We start from the raw sequence: 25,088 nt of genomic DNA, 5'->3' as shown, positions 1-25,088 counted from the left end.
CCGTTAAAACCCAAGTTCCGAGGTCACACGTTTAATGGAACGCATTAATGCGGCGACCAAGTTCTCTCATCCTCCCCATCTTACCACGGGCCTTATTTCTCTACGATCTTCGGGATTCGAGGAGTAAATCGTGAAGTGGAGAAATCCAGCAAAAGCTCTCTGAACCATGGATGAAAAATGAACGCGTTTAATGTAAAAGCAGAGTTGCCACTTCATCCTGTAATTTCAAAGCACACCTTACACATACTTCACACACATGGAACACAAAAGATATTTACTTTTTTAAAGATATAAAGAACACTTTCGGTATTACAAGGGGTAATGAGGAATCATTTCACCTTCTTTAGAGAAGAATTTGTATAAGAGTAAAAGTAAGTGGTCAGAACACATAATAAACATCAGCTTTAATCAAAACATTGTTCCAAACGCGCACTTAGAAATTTGGGTTGAGAGGGATCCAAAGTTTGTGAGTTCAATACTATAAGACATAACATACTGTATATGTAATATCAAACCAGTGTAAGTCTGGTCTCAAAAGTCGATAAATAATTGTTAGTACTACCAGCTATACTCTAAAAAAATATATAACAATATGTTCTTTTTATACGAAAAGAAAGAATACAAATGAAATTAAGACCAATTTTTCATACTAAATCCATAATTTCTCCTCTAAATAAGTATAGTTTTACTGAGAAAGTATACAAATGTACGTCGAGTTAAAAAGTTTTGAGAGGGTCTGGACTTCGTCGACACCCCACGTTATACTTTGCTATGGTTTAAAAGTTAAATTTGCTGAAAATTTTTTACAAAAGTAGAATAGAAAGCAACAACAACCATTTGCTCAAACGGGCTAGTTAATTTCTCTACTAAATAAACCCTCATGACCTAGCAAACAAATTAATTGGCAAAGTAAAACTATTTCATTTCACTTTGAGATAACAAGCCTGTAATGGGTCATGGAGTTCCTATTTAAACGGCTTAAAGTTACAGTGAAGGAGATTATATTTTCTTTTATTTTGTTCTTTCAGAACCTAATGTAAAATTTATTGTAATAAATTCGGGAATAAATATCTGTTCCCTTTATTACTTGAACTTCCACTGTCAACTGTTGGATGGACCTCTCACTTATGCTTTCTGTGAACAGATTGACTTATTTAAATCTAGTTTCCATGGCTAAATTTTTCTTTTTGAGAAAGTGACTTACACCATTCTAATTTTAACCCGGCTATCTAAACATTTAAAGCGATAAGCAGGCAACCCCCAGTACAAACGTGAATTTTTGGTTGCATAGTATCATAGGTGAAGTATTTAAAATGAGTTTTTCCTTCTCTAAGTGAAATTAGTTTCATTTAACTTCTATAGCTTTCTTATATATATATATATATATATATATATATATATATATATATATATATATATATATATATATATAAACCAATTGATTAAACATGTGTAGAAAGAAAGTGGTATCAATTTAGGTAATACTTTTAATTAAGATTGTGTCATGAATATTGGATGCTGGAGAATAATCACTGGCAAAACTGAAAAGCATATATTGCTTTAACGAGGACATATGTCAGCTTAATTCAGTGTGTACTTTTGGGGGATCAGCATCCGTATTTTGAGTTAGACTTTGAAAGTCCTGGTCCCAGTAGTTACTAAATAGAAAATAGAATTCTAGCGAGCATAAGCTAATGGTTAGAGTCTATGCTTCGCAATCTCGAGATCACAGGTTCGAATCTGGGGATCACAGGTTCGAATCTGAGAAGCAACTATCCTGATAGAAGTTTCTTTTTAGGATTTTTCTCTCTGCTCTTTCATTCAAATGTTGAGGCAGTTCCTTAAAATATAGACCCTGGCTGACTTCTTTTCCTAGTATTGATATTCTTCTTTTTTGTTAATTAAGAACTATTAATTTAAGTTAACTGTTTATCAAGTGTAACTTTGATGAAAGTTTTGTTAAATAAAAATTTGATTTCAAAATTATTAAAATACGAGGGTTGATTAGACAGTTAGTTTACAAAGCCTACAGTGAAAGGTGTATATATTATTACATACAGCCAATATAGTCAACAGATAGGGATGCGCACGAGACAAGATTTGTGGCTGTCTCGTCTCGAAAATGTGCTGTAAAAGTAATGTCTCGTCTCGAAAAAATGTATATTTCTCTATTGGAAGAGCCGTGTCTAAACTTGAATTTTATCTGGAAAATCCTGTCTCGACTCGTCTCGTGCGCATCCCTATCAACAGGTAGTACATGCATTAGCTTAATTTTCGACATAGTTTCCATATCGGTTGAAGCACATTATTGCATCGTGGGATGAATTTGAAGATTTCCTCCTGGTAAAAAATCATGTCCTTTCGTGTTCGTTATCATTATAGCTGTCCGTAAATCAATACCAGCTGCCGGCGAATTTCAGCCTTTCAGCCGTGGTTACATGTTTCGCCCACAGAAATCGAATAACTGAGCGGAATTCTTCGCGAGACCAGTTTTTCAAACGAGTCGCCATTTGTATTTGCCTACAACTAGCGCCGTAGGTGGCGGGTAGCTGAAACTCTGCATAGTTGCCAACTCCATGTATGACAATTATCGCACAGTCCTCATTCTCGTATAAAAGACGAAACTCCAGAAATCGGCCATGTAAACTTAGTTTCTGATCCTCCCTCGTATTTTCGTTTCTTTTTTTTTTTTAATTTTCAGTCTCCCGGGAAGCGACACCACCTCATTCATTATTGCTAAATCGTCTGCTTTATTAAGTTAACTTGAAATTTAAAAATGTCTAAGAAATATAGTTATACTTTTATGTTATCCGCTTAATGTTGTGGTACGGTAACTCCAGAGAATTTAGTAATTTTATTATTATTGTTATCGGCTGCGTGATGCTGGGGTAGTCTGGTAGGGGACGACCAATTGTTTGATGATCTGTGGATCTGTCAACATATCGGGTTCAAATCCCGATTGAAGTTCGGACTCCAGAATAATAGTTAGTTCCTTCTTTCATAATCTTAGTGTTATATAAGGGACGATAAACACAAAAGATCAACCGCAATTTCATTATTAAGTGAAAATCGAAGATTCAAAGAGGAGGGAAATGATAGGACGAGACGATACGGTATAAGATAACATTTTGTTACGCTGTGCTCATGTGACCCTACCGAAGTAAGCATGGACAGTCGCATAGGGTAAGGTGATCCCAGCCGAGAAATCACCCCACGCTTTGTTTGATTAACTTGTGAAATTGAAGAAGAGAGAGAGAGAAACAATAGTTCACTAATTTCACCAGAAAATTGCAGAGACCATTCGACATAAAGCTTTCTTTCACCTGGAAAATTACTTACTTGCCGTGAAATCACAGGAAAAAAAAAATGATCATTAATAAATATATCACTAAGCTCTTCACTCGGGTTAAATGACAAGCTCTTATGAACGATTATATCCTTTATAGGAATCAAATAACCAACAAATGTACAAAACTTAACAAATCTTGAACACTGGAGTCTATATGCACCACAAACATATGCTTCTAATGAGGCTTATAGCTTCCATTTATACGTCCACAGAGTCACAGAAATCCATTTTTTTTCCTATTTAGTATTAATTCGTAGAACAAGCTAATATCAAAGTTTAATCAAATTTCTATTAATAAAAGAGCGAAATATCACAACTCATTACAGAATATGCTCAAACTCGTCGCAATAATGTGGATTTCGTTAGTATCCAATTCAACACTATATAGATATTTTACCCTTGCTATCACCAACTTCAGTATGAAGCGGCCTTACACATCTATCACATACATGATGGTATAGTTCTTCAACCAACCACTTGGCGGCGCTGATTAACCCTTAAACAAAAGAAAACTAAGTCGCAACTCTAATACTATTCTCGTTATTTATTTTTTTTATAAAGTTACGACACGTAACAACATCGCAGCGCCCCAAATAAAAAATCTAAGATTTTTTATTATATTTTTTATATATACTCTTAACTAGGTCTGGGTCACGTTGGTCTAGTTGTCTAAATTAGTTCTTAACTACAACCTCCACCTTCTACTTTACCTACTAGCATCCTCTCAAATCATTCATCCACTAATTAAACTAAATGAACAAAAAAATTATTAAATTCCCCCACATACACTCCACAATCACACTTTGTTAGTCTAATAGGTATCCCGGAGTCTTATGTCCGACCCAGAACCAATTACAATTGTTCTTAAACCAGTACGACGAGTTTATTTACATAACCAAAATTAATTAACGGCAATCTATTAACAAAACATACTATTAAACTACCATATAGACTCCAAAATATAAACATTTGCATAAATATAGTAACTTACAAAAACTGGAATGAATATAAAGATTCAAGTTACAGAACAAAATTTTTCGTTTTTCATGCTTTTTTTTTTTTTTTTTGATTTTCCTGGAAGGCTGTCTCCAAACATCACCATTTTATTCATCCGATGACAATTCAATAGGTACCAAATTTACAAAACATTGGATCGATCCCGACAATAATGCGCATTCATAATCGTATCCTTTATCACATATACAGATCTGCAAATAGAAACAGCTGTTAATAACTCGTATATACATATATATTTTACCGTATTTACATATTAAAAATGTCGACATTTTATTTAACATTCTAAAATTATTTACAATCTCATCCTTAGCTTCCCAAATATTCCATAAAGTTGAAATTACTGTCTTAACTCGCGATACTTCTTCGTTAATGACACATGAGATTTCCTTACATCACGAGAATCATTTACATTTTTAACTTCTATGGTATTCTGAGTTAAGAATCGTATAATTTCATACGGACCAGTCCAACGGCTAGATAATGACTTGGTGACTTTATCTGCTAGCGACGACTTGACTTGTGCTTTCAACAAAACCTTATCCCCCACTCTATATGAAGTAGTTAACCTACGTTTATTATATTGCTCCTTCTTCCTTCGCCAGGATAGTTCTAAATTTTCCAAGGCTTTTACTACCAATTGAGGATCTTTCTTCATCACATCGGCACTGGGCACATTCCATTTTACATCCAACGGATCACAAACGTTATATGAAAATACCATTTCCATCGGAGTACATTTAGTTTCTGCATGTTGGGCATTATTTATCGAAAATTCGATCTCGTGTAATCCTCGATCCCATTGATTCTGCTTGTTTCCGAAGAATATCTTCAGGCTATCCTTTACAGTACGTATATATCTCTCCCCCGGATTAGAAGCAGCATGATAAGGGGATATACGCACATCCTTGATTCCATTACTAAACAGGAAATCCCTAAATTTAGCCGACGTGTAAACTGAATGATTATCGTGCCCAATTGCAAACGGAAACCCTCTGCGACACATCAGTTTGTATAATTTATTTATCAAGGTCTGGCTAGATAGATTCTTGAAAGGTTCCAGAAACACCATTTTGGAAAATGAATCAACTACAATCATACAATATCTTCCCGACCTTGTATCTGGCATTGGTCCCAGGACATCTGTGTGCCATAACCCATTCACTACCGTAGCATAGCTCGCAATCAATTGACCCATAGGCTTCTTGTTACTACTTTTGTTCTTCTGACACAAGTCGCACGATAACACATAATCCTTAATTTGGTCCAGCATCCCCTCCCATGAATATCTCGAGGACACCTTTCCTATCGTCTTGCCCAACCCAAGGTGACTTCCGGGCAAAATAGAAGAATGATAATATTCAATAATATTTGGAGCTAACTTCTTGGGTAAACAGATCTTGTACGGATTACTATGGGCCTTCGTCTTCTTACACAAAATCCCTTGTACCATTTTATAACCATCAACTGATTCCTTCCGCCTTATTTTGTCGATGATTGATCTTAATAAAGGGTCCATCTTCTGATGCTCTTGCACTGATTGACTAGCAAAAGGCATTGCCCACATATTAACCATACACATGTTTGTCATTTCTTCTTCATATGTAGGTTCCAAATGCATTGATTCAAAATTTTCAGTATCATATAACCTCGAAAGGAAATCCGCGGAGATATTCATATTCGTGGAGACTGATTTAACTTCAAAATCAAAGGCAAATAAACGATATAGCAAGCTACCATATTTCTTAACTCTCCGCAGGTTACGCATCGCATAGACTAGTCCCATATGATCTACTCGCAATTCGAATTTCGAATGCAGGTACGTTCTAAACCGTTCCATTGTTTCGATAGCCGCTAATAGCTCCAAAACAAATATGGGCTTATTTTTATCATAAGGCTTCAGTTTCCTGGAAAAGAATGCAATTGGACGCTTCATACCTTGGTCATCCTCCTGCTCAATACAGCCGCCTAAGGATTTTAAACTGGCATCTGCGCTGATTATAAACTTCTTATCCAAATCCGGAAGTTTTAAGATCACATGACTCTCAAAAAGTTCCTTAATATCCTCCAAGGCCTTTTGCTGTTCGGCACCCCAATAATACTCCTGCCGTGGTGAACGAAGTCGAGTCATAGGTTCTATGACTTCATGGAATTGAGGGATGAACTTACTATAATATTGGAGAAAACTAACCAATGATATTAACCCTTTTCTATTTTTCGGTGCTGGCAATTTCTTGATCACTTCTAGCCTAGAAGGTTCTAAATACATATTTCCTCCTTCTATTTCATACCCTAAATATGAAATCCTCTTGCGAAACAAGTTAGTCTTCTTCACAGATAAAGTTATTCCCACTTCGTCAAATTTTTCCAACACCTTCTCTAAAAGATGCTTATGAGATTCAATATCCGTGGAAATGCAACAAACGTCATCAAAGAACCATTCCACTCCTTCATTCTTCAATGGATATAACAGTTCCGTTAAAACCTTGGATAACATATAAGATCCAGTAGCTAACCCAAAAGGAAGAAATTTAAATTCAAATAAGCCTCTATGGGTTAAAAATGCTGTGTACTGAGTAGATTCCGGCGAAAGTTTTAAATGCCAGTATGCTTTTTGTACATCAAGGTGGCTATAAATAGTTCCTTTAGATAAACTCGCTAATACATCTTCTATCCTGGGCGTATACTGCGCATTGATACAGAGTTTCTTATTCAAATCTTGATAATTAATTACCAATCTCTTATCCCCCGTTTTATTGCCTACCAAAAAACACGGAAAAGCCCACTGGCTTTGACTTTTCTGAATTATATTTTGTTCTATCAGATTATCGAGAATTTTATCTAACTCCCTCTGGTCTGCTCTAGAGAGAGGATAAGCTTTTTTCCTGATGGGAACATAATCCTTAAGAAGTATGGTGTATTCAAAGCTCTTAATCTGACCTACACGATCGCAAAACACATTAGGAAATTTCTTAACCAAATTTTCTACGTACCCTTGCAAGTTTGGATCCAACTCAACAAATTCAGGATCCACTTGAACAGGAACAGTATGAACTTCTTCCTCCCGTGACTGGAAGTTCATGCCTAAGTTCTCAGCACTCCATGCAGCTCCTTGCTTCGAATCTCCAGGAGAAACTCGCTGACTCTGGAAGTTGACCGCATCCTCAGCATCTGGATAGTGACCACTATCTCCCTCTCCTATTGGACCACTGGAACCATTCCTTCCAAAATGAAGTAACATGTAACCACTCTGCTCATCAGTATTTCCCGTGGATACTCCTGGGCCGCTAAAATCCCTACTGCACACTGGGACATGGACTGGATCATCTCGACCTCCACTGCAAATTAAGGGCACCTCTACCCTTATGGCATCCCTTTTGGAATTGGAAAAGCCGCTACTGTTGACCATGGGTAGGCCTAACCCATGTTGGGAATCGCTGAAGATTGAAGGTACCCCTGGCTGTACACGACATCCATCAGAGACTAGGGCCGCCTCTGATTCCACCTGGATTCGACTTCTAGATTGTGATTGACTCCCTCCAGACACACAACTGATCTCAACAGGACCAGCTATAAAATAGTTTAAACTATTCCGATTAGCACTTCCCAAACCTGAATCATGAAATGAACCCATACTGATAGGACAATCAATGGGTAATGGAACACCTTTCAATGTCCGATGATCACACGAAGACTCCAATGGCTGACCACTTTCCGCTAATCCAGCCACCTGGTATGACAAAGTTGAATCTCCACTCATCTTAGATTCTCGCCAGTTCCTTTCTAGTTGATCTAAGTCTGTAGACTTCAAAGACTCTTGCCCACGAACCGGTGAAACCTCTAACACCTTATGTTCCAATGATGACACCAGTAGGCCATCCATATTATTGGATTTCCTATGGGACCCAAAATTCTTATTTCGGCCCAACATAATATTATAGGCCCCCTCACTGAGATTCGGAGAAGTCTGCACTGTCATTTCAATTGCACCACGTCTCCACTCTCCCTGTTCCGACGTCTCTTGCAAAAAGTCACTCGATTTCTTCTCTGGTATAGCTATACGATTAAGTTCCACTAATTCTGAGTTGGATACACTGCAGGTATCCTCCACCGACGCCACTGGACAACTCTGGCTCAAATGTAGTTGACCACACTTCTCTATGGGCTGTACATCTGTAGTCTTCTTCCGTATCTCATCTACGAGGCTATTATCCGCACTGTCTAGGATGGAAACCCTGAAATCTCGCGTAGCCTTCGACGACGACGATTCACACCGACGCTGTTCCATGACCATCCCACTCATTCCCATGGACTGAGGTGCACTTAAAGGATAAAAATTCCTTCCATTAACATCCTGGTCCTGGGATGTAACACTGGGAACACGTGCATAGCCCGACGGCGACGCCTCACATCGACCTTGGTTTAAGTTCCTACAAACAGTTTCAATTGGTGTCCAATGTACAATTGGATTTCGGAAACCACTCTCGTGAATGTCCTCCCTCCGTAGGTTGGCAACACTGGTGACAGAATTGGATACCGACGGCGAAGTTACTTCTGACGAATCATAGACAATTTCCCAACCAAACACTTCCGACGACTGCCCTGGTCTCCTCAATGAACCAGCTGACCGAAAACTTTTATCATTCCTTCCTTGCTCAGAAGGAAAAACCATAACACTATTATCACTAGACGCCCTCTTAGACGCTGAATCACTAGGTGCATTAAGTTTGCTATGTCTTAACAAAGTTCATAAACAACCTCATCAGAAAATTCGAAGTCTCTATTCAAAATTTCGTTTTCACTAATTTTAGACGCCGACGCTAAATCATTACTCATACCGTCTCGACGCCTACGCCTCCACCCTCTTCCATATAACCTCTGGGGAAGAGACATAGTCTTATTACTTGATTTATTTCCTGTTACCACACCGCAGTAATCATCTCGAAGATCTTGGATTAATGACGCCGACGCCTCTCTCGATGAACGGCCAAACCGACGCTCTGAAATCAACCGATGATCCTTACTACACCCTAAATCCATCGATAGTCCAAGATCACTGTCCCTGGTTTGGATGCTAAACTCACTCATATTATTATTATCCACCGACGCCGACGCTGATGTTCCCCTAGGGCTGAAACCTCTCCGACGCCTCTTCGGACTACCTACCTGACTCTGTTCTGATCCTCTAAACATCTTCTTTTCACCTAATGGACGAGTCACTAACGTCTGGGCACATTTTATACGACGATCCCACGACGGCGACGCTCCCTCGGGGCTATCTCGACGCCACTGCCTTGACTGAAAAACCATCGAATGCTCCGGCCAAAACGACTCCAATTTACTTTGCTGATCCTTGTAAACAACTGCCTGATTATTACCACTTCGACGCTGCTTCCACCTCGACGCCGACGCTGAACGACGCTTGGCATTAGTGGTCTGCACACCACGACGCCCCTCGCCTCTGATGTCTCTAGACTCTATGTGCTTAAAAATCTTATCCCGAAAACGCGACTTCACTTCACCTTCTAAGTCCGACACTGGCGACTCCGACGTCGACTTATTAATGTCTGGACTGGACATCATGACGTCACTCAATGACACTGACGGAGCACACCGTTCGGTGACTCTGAAATCATCCAAGCCAACATCCGGAATTTTCATAAATATTCTAGCTAAAAACTGGGAGTTGGATGCACCATTGTCAGTTCGGTTTTTAACTCCTACGGCACTGCTACTTGTTGACTGCAAATTACCCACCGATTTTTCACGAAAAGGTTTATATATGATTGGCACCGAAATGCCTTCTTGACCTAAATACAACGTATCTGATGTTAAATCCAAACGAGCATTCAAGTATTTCAGTTCACCGATACCAATAATAAACTTCGGCTCTAGTCGGTCCACCAAAAAGAACTTCAGCCGATAAACTTTATTGCTGAATTTTAAAGGTATATAAACACACGACGTAAGAGTCAATGCCTTACCAGAAATTCCAACACCTGTAAACATCTCCTTCAGAACCTTAACAGGATTTCTTTGTTTCTGGTTCCACTCCTCAAAACATTCTTTATTGAGTAAGCTCACCGATGAGCAGCTATCTATCCCCCCAATAATACGCTGTCCTAGTATAAATACTTCAACGAAAGAAGCTACTAAATCCTTATTATTACACTGTTTATTCGTACCCAATAACATTTGAGCACCCCTTTTGGAATTACTTCTAGAGTCTCGGTCTAGCTGGGATCGCACCCGGCTCCTTGGCTTCGAAGTAGCGGGCCTAACCCTTTCTTTTGAAGAGATATTAACCCTAGCAAAACTACCAATAAGTTTGTTTAGATCTGGAACTGAACTATACGTAACACTAGAGCGAAAGCTAGGATTGACTTCCCTCTGCTCCGCCACTGTTTGATTCCTAATTATACTATTGTATACAAGTTGGTTTCTGGAATGTATTTCATACTTTCGCACTTCATTCATTAATGTATCTAAGTCATTTGGAGTATCGTATTTAAACAATTCATACTTAAGAGCGGGTATCATACCCTCCATTATATTCGTAAGGATCGCTGTTCGATCTGTCCTTCCGGTACAAACGACATAACTATCGATAACCTTTTGTACATACTCCATAACATTTTCGTTAGGCTCTTGTAAACAATGAACATAAAGACGTAAAATTTGTTGTTTACCTAATGGAGTCACAAAACGATCAAACAGAGATTTGCATATAACACTCCAATCATTAGTAAGCAACATTTGTTTACTAAATTCATTATAAAACATACCTGATGTCCGTCCCAAGGAACTAACAAAAACTGCCTCCTTCGGGTATTGTCCAGTCTGAATTATCCGATACACCGCCAACAGGAACTTAAAGGTAACCATATCGTCCATTCCATCACAATGGGGAATACTATCCACTTGATGTAAGAAGTTCTGATTAGCTGCCATAATTGTAATTTTGTCCATATTAACACTATAGGGCATAAACGCATTCACTTTCCACTTTTCACCAAACCCACGATTTTCTTCCTTTTTCTCACCCTCACTCACTAACTTAAATGGATTCGTCACGCACTGTCCAACAGACTCGGCTCCAACAGCAGGCTTATCACTCCTTCCTTCGTGTCCATGACCTTGCTCAACCAACAACTCGCTCTGCCCAGATAATGACGTAATACACCTGTTATTTCTTTCAGTGTGAACACAAACATTAGAAGCTGATTCCTATTCACTATCGCTTTCATTTAAAAAAGAAAAAGTACGTAACTCCGAGGAATGTTCAGAAGATGAAGAAGTTCTATTATTTCTTTCTAGAAAAGGATTTTTATCTCTAAACCGACCATGGTCTCCATTCTCGAAATGATTTAAACACAATTGAACTGGTACGGTGCTCTGACTTGAATTCATATCACTCCAGTTCGAACCACGCACACTTTCCACAGAGAAAAAGAGACTGGTTATCGCTATATAACTACAAATAGATAAATACCGTTTCTCTCTTCTATTACTTATAATGCCTCTCATAATAAATGTCCTCTGAATTACCTTTCACTAAACCAGTTATTCGATTTAAATAGTTTTTGAGAGAGAAAAATGTAAGTTCCATTACTTACACAAAAAAATGTCTTCCACTTCACACACAACTATACACAGCTCTCTGCTCAACTTCAATTACATACTGAAGTTGGTGATTTTGTGTTACGCTGTGCTCATGTGACCCTACCGAAGTAAGCATGGACAGTCGCATAGGGTAAGGTGATCCCAGCCGAGAAATCACCCCACGCTTTGTTTGATTAACTTGTGAAATTGAAGAAGAGAGAGAGAGAAACAATAGTTCACTAATTTCACCAGAAAATTGCAGAGACCATTCGACATAAAGCTTTCTTTCACCTGGAAAATTACTTACTTGCCGTGAAATCACAGGAAAAAAAAATGATCATTAATAAATATATCACTAAGCTCTTCACTCGGGTTAAATGACAAGCTCTTATGAACGATTATATCCTTTATAGGAATCAAATAACCAACAAATGTACAAAACTTAACAAATCTTGAACACTGGAGTCTATATGCACCACAAACATATGCTTCTAATGAGGCTTATAGCTTCCATTTATACGTCCACAGAGTCACAGAAATCCATTTTTTTTCCTATTTAGTATTAATTCGTAGAACAAGCTAATATCAAAGTTTAATCAAATTTCTATTAATAAAAGAGCGAAATATCACAACTCATTACAGAATATGCTCAAACTCGTCGCAATAATGTGGATTTCGTTAGTATCCAATTCAACACTATATAGATATTTTACCCTTGCTATCACCAACTTCAGTATGAAGCGGCCTTACACATCTATCACATACATGATGGTATAGTTCTTCAACCAACCACTTGGCGGCGCTGATTAACCCTTAAACAAAAGAAAACTAAGTCGCAACTCTAATACTATTCTCGTTATTTATTTTTTTTATAAAGTTACGACACGTAACAATTTGAACCACTCGAGTGCATTCGATGTCTTCTACTTAGTACTGCATACGAGACTAGATGAGATGAGAAATTTTGCGAGCGGTCCCGTGTTCGTTTCCCACTGGGAACACTCGATCCAAAAAATGTAAAAAGTTTATTTTTCAGACCAGTCATCCTGAGTGTGTCTTTCCTGGATCTTCCTCATTCACACCAGCAAATACAAGGATGTTTAGTTTAATCTAGAAGTGGTCGTAACCCGTCCGCGCCTTTCACGAATGGTGTGATATGGTCGGATGAAAGTTAATATGGTGTAAATCATACATTCTTGTCTGACTAACACCACTTTTCTGATAAACAAAACAGTTATTTCCTTTATCAATAGAAAGTTTAAAGTCATCTGTTGAAATCTGTCATCTTTCACAGTGAAGTTCTGACTTACTTCACATTTGCTGTTAACACATTCAATTTTCTACAATGTTTTTTTTTTCTATCTAAGGAGCTTTCTCCTTGAAAAGGTGTCGTACATCACTGTACCTTTCACCTGTCCAATTGTTGACAAAGTAAGTTGACACCACTATAACTATCATCTGTCAAATTGATCACAAAGTGCCATACATCACTGCAACTTTCATTTGGTTAATTGATGATAAAGACATGTACATCACTCTAACTTCCTCCTGTCCAATTGTTTACCAAGTGCTTTTGTAGTAAGAACAGCTGATCGAACTTTTGGTGCCCCCTGGAGTGTGGCGCTGGGCGCCCAGGTCAATGACCTACGGTACATAAGACAACCCATCTTACATTTTGGAAGTTGCCAAATCTAAAAATTTGGTATGGTAGCCTAGGACCGCGGTATATACTTCTTTATATATTGGGGGTCTATTTCGTTCCATTTCATGGGTAAAAATTGCCAAAAATTCAAATTTCGGAAGTTTCTGACCTAATTGTAACCTTTGATAAGGTGTTATAACCTTATATGGTTATATGGGCATGTACAGGGGCCCATTTCCTTTCATAAGACATGGGTAAATTGATGCACCTCTTTAAAAAAAAAATTGGGAGGAGTACCTTGACTCACTCCTTAAATTTTGGAAATTGTCCAATTTAGAAACTTGGTATAATAGTACAGGAACCTGTTATGTGTTACTATAAATTTTGGTGGTCCATCTCGTTCACTTTCATGGATAAAAAAAAACTTGCTAAAATATAAACGTAAGCAATACGTTCTACCACATATTCGGTTTTTGACCTAATTTATTCCCTTTGATGGGGTCCTATTAATTTATATGATTATATGAGTGTATACATGTGTCCATTCTCTTTTATAACACATGAATACATTGGTTCACTCTTCTTAAAATTTGGGAGGAGTATATTGGCTGGCTCGTTAAATTTAGGAAATTGTCCAATTTAAAAATTCGGTATAATAGTATATGTTCTTAATATATGTCACTATATATTTCTGTGGTCCATCTCGTTCCCTTTTAGGATTAAAAAATTGCAATAAATAAATAAATAAATAAAATTAAAAGAAATAGTGAGACCTTGTGTTCGGTTATTGACCCAATTTATTCCCTTTGATAAGGTCTTAATATTTTATATGGTTATATGGACGTATACAGAGGTCTATTCTCTTTCTTAAGATATATATGCAATGAAAATTTATGAGGGGTTCATTGGCCGACCACTTAAATTTTGGAAATTACTCAATTTAAACATTTGCTGTAATAGTATAGAGCTCTAATAAATACCATTATAAATTTTGCTGGTTTATTTCGTTCACTTTCATAGGTAAAAAAAAAAAAAAATGTCAAATGTGTAAATGTTGGAAGTGATTGACCCACTTTATTCACTTTGATAAGGATTTGACACATTATATGGGTGTGTACAGGGGTTCATTGCCTTTATAATACATGTACACTTTAATGCTTCCTTTTTAAATACGGTTCTTTGATACGGCTTTATTATCTTATGTGATAAAATGAATGAGTACAGGGTTTATTACTTTTCGAAAGATACAGGTATATTAGTGCACCAATCATAAATTTTTGGAGAGGTGCATTCCTTCACCATTAAATTTTGGAAATTGTCAAATCAATAATTGGTAATTGTTCATAGAATATGATTATGCATCATTGTAAAAAAAAATGGGTGGTTCAGTTTATCTCATTTTTGGTTAATCATTGTCAAATATTAATATGGTCTCGTTATTGACCTATGATAAGATTTTATTATCTTATATATTGGTCCATGACATTGATACATTCCTCTTAAACTTTGGTTGGATCACTCTACTTAAAATTGAGAATTGTCAAAATGACATTACGTAATTTACATTCTTGTACATTCATTGGTCTTGATTATTCCCGCCTATGGGTAAAAGAGATACCAAAATATAAAATTAAGCAATACGTTTGACCATGTGGAAGATGTTGTTGACCTTGAATAGGTTTAACATGCTTTATGAATTTGTGGTAGTTTGCAACGATACATTTCCTTTAATGTTATTTTTCAAAATTTGTTGCGGTAAATAGGACTACTTCTTAAGTTTCTGAGTTACGGAATCTTAGAGTTGTAGTTATGACTCATAGTCCAAAGGCAATATTTCAACACATGATACCTGATATGCTACAATACTCAAATTTAGTCACAACTCACTGTCTAAGGTGATGAATCTGATTGGTTAATAACTGAAAGAGTTATTGTTGATTCAGTTTGATTAACTAATCACTATCTTTCATGCAATCTTATTGGTTGATGACTTTCAAATCTTTGTGATTGGCTGATCACTATCTTTCAAGTAATCTGATTGGTTAGTGACTTTCATATCTTTTTTGCATATAGTTTAAAAGTTTTGCTTAACATTTATCGATTACTGTTTAAATATTTATTTAAAAATCTTTGTTTGAAAAATTTATAGATTCGAAATTTTAGTTTCAAATCTTTGTTTAAATTTTGTTTCTAAATTGTTTGAATTTTTTGTTTCAGAATTTTTATTTGAAATTTTTGTTCGAAAATTTTTAGTTTCAAAATTTTTCGTTTCAAGATTTCTAGTTTGAAAAAGTTTTAGTTTCAAAATTTTTTGTTTGATATGTTTAGTTTGAAAATTTTGTTTTAAAATTTTTGTTTCGAAATTTGTTTGGATTTTTTTGTTTGTTACTTTTAGCATTCATTGCTAAAGAACCGTTTTGAAAAGATTCAGATACCTGTTTAGAACAAAAAACATCTGGCAACACTGTTTTATCGTGTTGCAGTATGACACGTCAGAAGATGGTAATGCAATGTCATCAGTTTTGCATCATATCCTCTTATATATAAGTATCGTTCAAGATAGTATTCATGATAACGTCATTTCTACTTCTCCAGTTTCTAAACGCACGTGATGTGATTAAATCGTTTGCCAAGATCATCGATTTACAACAGAATTTACCTTATAGAATCTTGTCTAGCCAAATGATCCCTATAAAGTTTGGATTAAGTATCGCAATGAAGCTTGGAAATGATAAAAATATAATTTTACCAGCAAGATATTTACCCATGGAAATTATAAAACAAGAAGAACTATTAACTAACTAACTAACTAACTAACTCTATGGCCTATGGAACCCGCAGGTTCAGTGCCGCGTTCACAAAAGCTTTCCACTGACTTCTATCCTTAGCTAATTGCATCCAGTTTCTACTTTGTATTCCTATCTCTGCGAGATCAATCTTAATATTATCCTCCCATCTGCGCCTAGGTCTTCCTAATGGTCGTTTTCCTATGGGTCTTCCAGTCAAGGCTTTGAAAGAGTTACAAGAAGAAATATTACGTTTCTTAAACACCGGATCTGTATCTGTATGCTACAAAGGATGCTTGGGTCGGAGACACCAATTCGAGCTTAGTGCACAGTCTGATCTGTGAATTTGGTTTGGTCAGCAAATTCTGTGTCAGCATGACATCAGCAAAAGACTTGTGATGAAGTCATCAATTCGAACGTTAGCAAATTCCATCCTAAAGACATGTCAGCATGTAAGCAATAAACCTATGATCAGTGGTGAAATCATTATAACATGTGCGTTCTAGGTGGAACGATGTGTACTTCTAACTATAAAGAATTCTTCTTCGCCAGCTATTATCCGATAAATATATTTAAAACAAAACATTGATGATTGGTATCAGTGCTACAACGTCAGTGCTACAACGTATTCGATTGGACAAAGCAGAACAATTTGGTGTACAACGTAACTTTGAAGAGTAAAAATATTATCACACGAATCGACCAAATGAACGATTGTTTACATGATGAGATAAATGTGACCATAGTCAAATAATTATAATCAAATCATGAAGTGGTGCTACGTACAGTCCTTGAGGAAAAATCGTGCTGTTACATAAAAAAGTACGGTACATGTAACACGCAACATCATGTATCTAATGCAATCGGAATGGAACAAATTCATCACCAGTGTGTAAAACATTCCGTTGAAGTGTGCAACAAAACAAGTGTATTCCCGAAAATGTACTATTTTGAAAAATATGTTATGCATATTGTACAACATGTATATAGATGGTGTGATGGTTGTCATCAACGTTCATGGGCGCATACCTGTATTGATCAACAGTTTATTTGTGATCATATGGACATTAGTTTCCACCTATCGATATTGCAATAGACCTTAGAAAACTTCAATTGGAATTAAAATTATACTCTAAATACAATCTAGTGCAAGAAGTACAAAAGAAATTGTACGAATTGTCTTCTATCAACAATGTCCAGATCCTTTACCTGGTATGGATGTATGTGGTTAACTAGCGCAATGTAATAAAATAATCAATTTCAGTGATTTGTGTTTTTCATTTTAAGTACAACTAATAGAAGATATCATGTTCTGACATATACTATTGCATCATGAAAAGGCAGTGTTGCCAGATATTTTGTTCTAAACAGGTCCGATTCTTTTCGAAACGGTTCTTTACCAACGAGTGAAAGAATTTACATTTTTTTAAAAAAAAATATCAAACAAGAATTTTGAATCAAAAATTTTTCAAACAAAATTTTGAACTTAAATTCTAAAACGACATTTTTTTCGAAAAAATCTCAAACAAAACTTTGGAACGAAAAAGTTTTAAACTAAAAATTTCAAATAAAAAATTCTGAAAAAAATTTTCAAATTAAGCATTTTGAAATTAAATTTTCAAACAAAAATTTCGAAACAAAGTTTTGAAACGAAAAAATTTTCAAACAATTTTCAAATTAAAAATTTCAAACAAAATAATTGAAACAAATTTTCAAATAAAAATTTCGAAATTATAAATTTTAGAAACCAAGATTTTTAAATAAATATTTAAACAGTAATCAATAAATGATAAGCAATACTTAACACCGTATGCAACAAAGATTTAAGAGTATCAATCAATCAGAAGGCATGAAAGATAGTGATCAGTTAATCACAAGATTTGAAAGTCATCAACCAATAATATTGCATGAAAGATAGTGATCAGTTAATCAAATTGAATCAACAATAACTTTTTCAGTTACTAACCAATCAGATTCATCACCTTAGACAGTGAGTTGTGACTAAATTTGAGTGTTGTAGCATATCAGGTATCATGTGTTGAAATATTGCCTTTAGACTATGAGTCATAACTACAACTCTAAGATTCAATAAGGTTACCTATCAAATTTCGAGTCCATAATTTAAAGCTCTAGGTAAAATCAACCAATCAGATTTCAGTAAAGATCACTTTCCACCAAATATCTTAGACTATAAGTTGTGACTAAAGCTCAAAGTATTGTTTGATATCAATCGAGTATTGAACGTTAAGCACATCATTCAAAATTCGCGCCTCATACTAAAATTTTGTTTATCACAATTCTCAAATGTAAAGAATGGTTCTACGTATCTCCCCTAAAGTGCATGAAGTGATATAACTAAGTCTCAAGATGATCCACGTACTTAACCATATAATTATATGTTGTCATTAGGTCTCAAGTAGGTCAATAACCTCCGGCAATCGTTCACGAAAGAAAGCAATAAGAAAAACCAGCTGTGGTCTAGAAACGTGTTATTCCATAACTCACAAACTTAAGAAGTGGTCCTATGTACCGCACCAAATTTTAAAAATAGCATTAAAGGAAATGTATCGTGCAAACTACCACATATTCATATAGCATGTTAAACCTCTTCAAGGTCAATAACATCTTCCACATGGTCAAATGTATTGCTTACGTTTATATTTTGGTATCTCTTTTACTCGTAGGCGGGAATAATCAAGACCAATGAATGTAAAGGAATGTATATTACGTAATTTCATTTTGACAATTCTCAATTTTAAGTAGAGTGATCCAACCAAAGTTTAAGAGGAACGTATCAATGTATCAATGCCATGGACCAATATATAAGATAATAAAATCTTATTATAGGTCAATAAAGCGACCATATTAATATTTGACAATGATTAACCAAAAATGAGATAAACTAAACCACCCAATTTTTTTACAATGATGTATATTCTATGAACAATTACCAATTATTGATTTGACAATTCCCAAAATTTAATGGTGAAGGAATGTACCTCTCCCAAAATTTAAGATTGGTGCACTAAGATATCTGTGTCTTACGAAAATTAGTAAACCCTGTACTCATTCATTTAATCGTGTAAGGTAATAAAGCCGTATCAAAGAGCCGTATTTAAAAAGAAAGCATTAAATATACATGTATTATAAATGCAATGAACTCTGTACACACCTATATAATGTGTAAAATCCTTATCAAAGTGAATAAAGTGGGTCAATCATTTCCAACATTTACACATTTGACATTTTTTACCTATGAAAAGGAACGAGAACCCCAATACTTAAAGATGTACATACCGTGGTCCTAGGCTACCACACCTAATTTCTAGATTTCTGAATTTGCAAAATTTAAGCTGGGTGATCCTATATACTCCTGGCAAAATGTAGAGTGGGTTGTAATTGCTCATGACCTGGGCACCTTGCGCCACACTCCAGGTTTCGCGAAAAGTTCGATCATCTGTTCCCCTTACTACTACTTTACACTTTTGTAACTTTCATCTGTCCAAATGTTTGCTTTACATCACTGTAACTTTCACCTCTCCAATTGTTTACGAACTGCCTTACACCACTCTAACTTTCAGTTGTCCAGTTGTGTACAAAGCGCATTATACCATCGTAACTTTTGCCAATCCAATTGTAGATATAGTGTCTTTGAGCACTCCAAGTTTCACCTGTCCAGTTGTTTACATACTATCTTACACCATACTGTAACTTTCACACGTTCATATAACAACATTTAAACTATATTTTATTGAAGCATTGCACAATCATTTGCGTATCTTTCAACGTTGATAGGTACCCTTTATTGTGTTTGTGCCTTCATTTTATCACTTTATAGTTTTTATAGTATGAATCTTGTAGTACTAGAGCAATAGTAAGACTATTCATGGATATGCTAGATATGATAGATATCCGAAACAGTTACAAATTATAATTTAAAATAAAGTAAAGTTTTAAGCTTTGGTCAGTGTCTCTTTTGTTAAAATACTAGAGCAATGTGTGAGATCTAAGACTTTAGTGAACTTTGCTGGCGACGAATCTTTCTAGTCTCGTCTAGGATTTAAGAATGTACTTGTCGCTGTTTGAGACCAGAACCGAGACGAGACGATAAGTTTCTTGTCTCGTGGGCAGCACTGCTCCCCGTGCGAATCAAACCTAGAATCTCGTTCATCAAGACACTCGCGCTACGCCACTGTAACCAACAAGAAGAGCATGGGAAAAAGAAACGTGAGCAAATCCAATTATGGAAATAAAATCATTCAGTTTTACGTCAAAAGTGTATGTCGTGTAAGCTAAATGAAACGGTGATGACGAGAATGAATAAAAATAATGAATTAAGGAAAAGGAGCAAACAGGAGAATCCCGAGAAAACCCACGCACACGTGTTTATTTACCACAAACCTCACTTGGCATGAGGTGGGTTCGAACTAGGAACCTCACGCTCAAAAGGTGAACGCTTTACCATTGATTCACTGCGGCCCTAAACCCAATTACGAGTACTTAAACATGTTTAATTTTAAACTTCGTTAAAATTTGGCGAATACACAGTATTCGAATCCCTGAAAGAGAAAACACTCTTTCCATAATTAAAATTCGTTTTATTGACATTTTTAATTAATTACCACTGAGCTTATTTCCAGAATAAACAAGGGAAGAGTATGGATATATCTTGCGGAGTCAAACTGCCAGAAAGGTTTAAGATTTCTCAGGAACTACGAAATTGATTGAATACTTAAAAAAAAATATCCTCAACGGACAACTTAGCAGAAAGATTATATTTATTTCCTGGAACTATGAAAAGCAAAGTGAACAGCGAAGAGAAATGAAGGCCATCTTCCGTGTTCGAAAAAGGGAGAAAAGAGAGGAGAATGTTCTTTATAAGACATTGGGGGGTCTTCTTCCTTTGTATCTGAAAATGGGAAATCCATGAACTGAAAGCTTTGAGAAACGCAATAGATTTTCTGGTCAATTTAGCACATTTAGAGAGACTGTATGTTAGATTCTTTCACATCTTTTACTGATGTTACTGCAATGTAATAGCTCGTATTTCTTTGAATGCAAGCATTCAACCTGATTTCTAACTTTTTTCTAAATAAATATATTTTAAATCAGTTGTCAATAGAATCTCTAGCTTTTTTTTATCAAAAGAACCAGAAGCAATTCGTATTTTATTTTAATTTCTGAGCATCATTTACAAGATGATTCTGAAATACTTGTACATAATTTGTCAAATGTTTTAATGGTTTATAACCATAAAATGCTAAATCGATACCGGGAAGACTTAGTCACAAACATTCATCTGACAAAAGATGCAACCGAACTGTTAAGATTCGAACTTAAAGATAAAGATCGCTAGTTACAAATACAACATATACTACTGGTAGAGAAACAGAGAAAATTAATTTCTAGGATTTTCTTTCCGACAGTGTTAATTTAGTTTTTTCCACAATACTCGTGGATTAATGTGGCTGTTTAACATTGACCATGATCTAAAGGGTGTAGACTTTTTATTGATGCGTCAAAGAGAAGTCGCAAAGCATGAAAATAAGTTTTCGTCTTTTCCTGTTGAACATACTGTTTACTGGAGGGAATGCCATGAAAATATGCAGTACGTTCACACTAAAATAAACAATAATGACTGTAAATCGAGTGTGTGCGGTGATTGTAAACTTATAGCGTTTATAGTGGTTCTAGGACTTCAAGGTGAAGTACCCGTGCTTTCTGTGCGAATAGGTTAGCAGAGCAGGACACAACATTGGATAAAGAAAATAAAGATGCGTTTTAGAACATGATATCACATAACTCAATAAATTCGTAGGATCATTAATTAAACAACAACTTTTAGGCAAAATTCGACTTTATTCATCAATATGGTCTCTTTCAAGAGTGATACATTCATTCCAATGCTTTTTCTAACATTTCAATTCCTTTTTTGTAGAACGATTTGCCTATTGTTTCAAAATACGCTTCAATTTCGGCAATCACTTCTTTATTGGAGCCAAATCTCTTTCCCTGGAGCATTCCTTTTCGGTATGGAAACAGGTAGTAGCTATCCAGATGCGGAGAGTTCGATGGATGGAGAAACAATTTAAAATGCAAATCGAGCAATTTTGTCACTGTCACGATCTACTTATGGTAATCGATGAATAAAATACTGTACGCATCCCAAAATATGGAGGCCAGAACGTTACCAGCTGACATTTGCCTTTTTTGTTGCTTTGGGCGGCTTTTACCGGCTTCTGACTGTCGGTTTGACTCTGGAGTGTAATGGTGGATCCATGTTTTATGAATTGTTACATACCTCATGAAAAAATCATTTTAATTGTGTTGAAACCACTCCAAACATTGCTCTGAATCGTCGACACGTTGTTGTTTTTGGTTGACTGTGAGCAAATTCGGTGCCCCGGTACGCGAGAATTAAAGTAGGTATTTTGTTGATCTCAACATCCGAAAGGATGGAACGTTTGAGGTTACAATGACTGAATTTGAAAAGGATGCTTGGACAAGTTTCAAGGAAGTAAAAACTAAATTACTTGGAAATGCAAAGGGTCTCAATTATGAAGAAATTATACAACCATGCTCGCAAACTTCAGAAACTTATGTTGTTCAATGACCCTTAAAGTTCATTTCCTGTTCTCTCACTTCAGATTATTTTTCAGAAAACTTCAGTGGGGCTGTCAGTGAAGAAGAGGGTGAGAGATTTCGTCAAGACCCCAAAGTAATGGAAGAATGATATGAAGGACACTGGACAAACAAATGCTTACAGACTATTGCTGGCTTTTGAAATGTGATGACTTGCATTCTCGGAAGTATAGGAATATAAGTTTCGGCGAAGAAGAAAAAGATTGAAAAATTCCGAAAAAATGTACTGTATGGCATTATGCAAATTTTCTAATTGAAATTGAAGTTTCCTTCATTAGGTATATACAACATTTGAAAAAAGAAGTTGAAAATATGTAATGACTTGGGCTAATACACGTGAACGCGTTTTGAGGCATGGAAACCAAAGGTGAAAGAATGAGAAGGGTTAGTTAAGTAAATTAAGGTATTTTACAATGTTTATATATATATATATATATATATATATATATATATATATATATATATATATATATATATATACACAGGGTTTTCATAAAGTCTGGACTGATTTAATTTGCTTATAATTTTCATAAAAACGTTCATAATGAAATCAAATAAAGTGCAAACGGTAGCGGAAGGATTAAAATTTTAGTTGGCAGCACTGTTACCGTATCAAAGATGGCGTCGGTGAAAGAGAAAGCGCAATGTGTTCTGTGGTACGCAGAGCTAAAATCACCAATTCTAGTGTGTCGAAAGTTCACCAAAGAGTTCAAAAAGCCGGCACCGACTGAGAGTGCAATCCGAAAGTGGCATGCTAAGTTCTTGGAGACAGGAAGCGTCCTGGACCGTCCTCGAAGTGGGAGGCCGCCAACATCGCCTGCAACAGTGAGCAGGGTAAGGGAAAGCATCATCAACAGCCCACAGAAGACGATTCCTAGTGGCGCCCAGTTGGAGGTGTGGCGGTGAATGAACTGAGCTTGTGCAGATTACAGGTAAAAATTTAATCCTTCCGCTACCGTTTGCACTTTATTTGATTTCAATATGAGCATTTTTATGTAAATTATAAGCGAATTAAATCCGTCCATACTTCATGAAAACCCTGTATATATATATATATATATATATATATATATATATATATATATATATATATATATATATATATATATATAGGTATCAGGGATGTCCAATTCCAGGATTTTCACTTTCCGGAATCCGGATTCCGGAAAATTTTGGCCATCCCCAATGTATATCAAGTGATGAACACGCCGTAATTGCGTGTGTAGGTAGGAGAGGGATTTCTCTCAAAAATGGATCTAGGTAACACACACACCTAGTCATTGTTAATGAGAATATGGCTTGCTTTATTCTACTCGGTCCACTCCACCCGCTCAGCCTTATTTTAACTTTCCGCGAATCCAAAATGGTTCCACTTTGTGTATTTGTCCCAGTCATTAAGTAAGAACTAATTATTATTTAAAAGAATGTTCAGGTATCCAATAAATTAAACTTATTCTTTAAAAAATATACAACTACAAATGTACTCGTCAAATTGCGGTTCTTTTTCAATTTTTAATTTAGTTTTTTTGTGCACAATTTAATTGATGAGTAAAAATGATGTGATTTTTCAAAACAGCATATCAAAATATATAAAATCAGTCACCAAAACGAACTAATTTTTAACAGTTTTAATTCACATATCTTTGTGAACACCGATATTGAAAATCTTGTTTTTATTACCTTTGTACGCACTCACACTAAAAGTTCCCGGTTTTAGCATCTATGTGCACACCCATATGAAAAATTCTTATGTTTATTATTTTTGTGTAGACCCATATAAAATGTTCTGCTTTTAACCTTTGTGCACATCCATATAAAAAAATATTGTGCTTTTATACTTTTTTACGCATCCATATCAAAAGTATTATTTTTCTCTTTTTATACGCTCATATAGAAGTAGTGTTTAGTTTCCTTAATGTAGACTTATATTAAAATATCTGTTTTAGTCCACACACCTTAGTCCACACCCATATGAAAAATTTAGCATTTATTATCTTTCTGCACACTCATATGAAAAGTACTGCTTTAATTACCTTTGTACACTCTCATATTG

The 25,088-nt window shown here is 35.8% G+C and overlaps 2 protein-coding genes across 2 annotated transcripts in view; one reads left to right on the top strand and one right to left on the bottom strand.

The window, feature by feature from the left end:
• The window catches only part of Trpgamma (Transient receptor potential cation channel gamma), a 1,754,629-nt gene that overhangs the window by 115,775 nt on the left and 1,613,766 nt on the right, over positions 1-25,088 (top strand). The window lies entirely within an intron of this gene.
• LOC145682287 (uncharacterized) overlaps positions 4,433-25,088 on the bottom strand; it is an 86,246-nt gene continuing 65,590 nt past the window's right edge. Inside the window, exons 2-3 of the mRNA XM_081753865.1 lie at positions 11,149-11,521; positions 4,433-4,557 (exon numbers count right to left, since the gene is read on the bottom strand). Of these exons, the coding sequence (XP_081609991.1) occupies positions 4,544-4,557; positions 11,149-11,521 (387 nt within the window). The 3' untranslated portion in view covers positions 4,433-4,543. The remainder of the gene's footprint in view (positions 4,558-11,148; positions 11,522-25,088) is intronic.

Source organism: Thermobia domestica, chromosome 3 (genome assembly GCF_964235325.1).
Source record: "Thermobia domestica chromosome 3, izTheDome1.hap1.1, whole genome shotgun sequence".
In the NCBI taxonomy this organism is placed as follows: domain Eukaryota; kingdom Metazoa; phylum Arthropoda; class Insecta; order Zygentoma; family Lepismatidae; genus Thermobia; species Thermobia domestica.
This window is presented reverse-complemented; position numbering and strand designations above follow the sequence as displayed.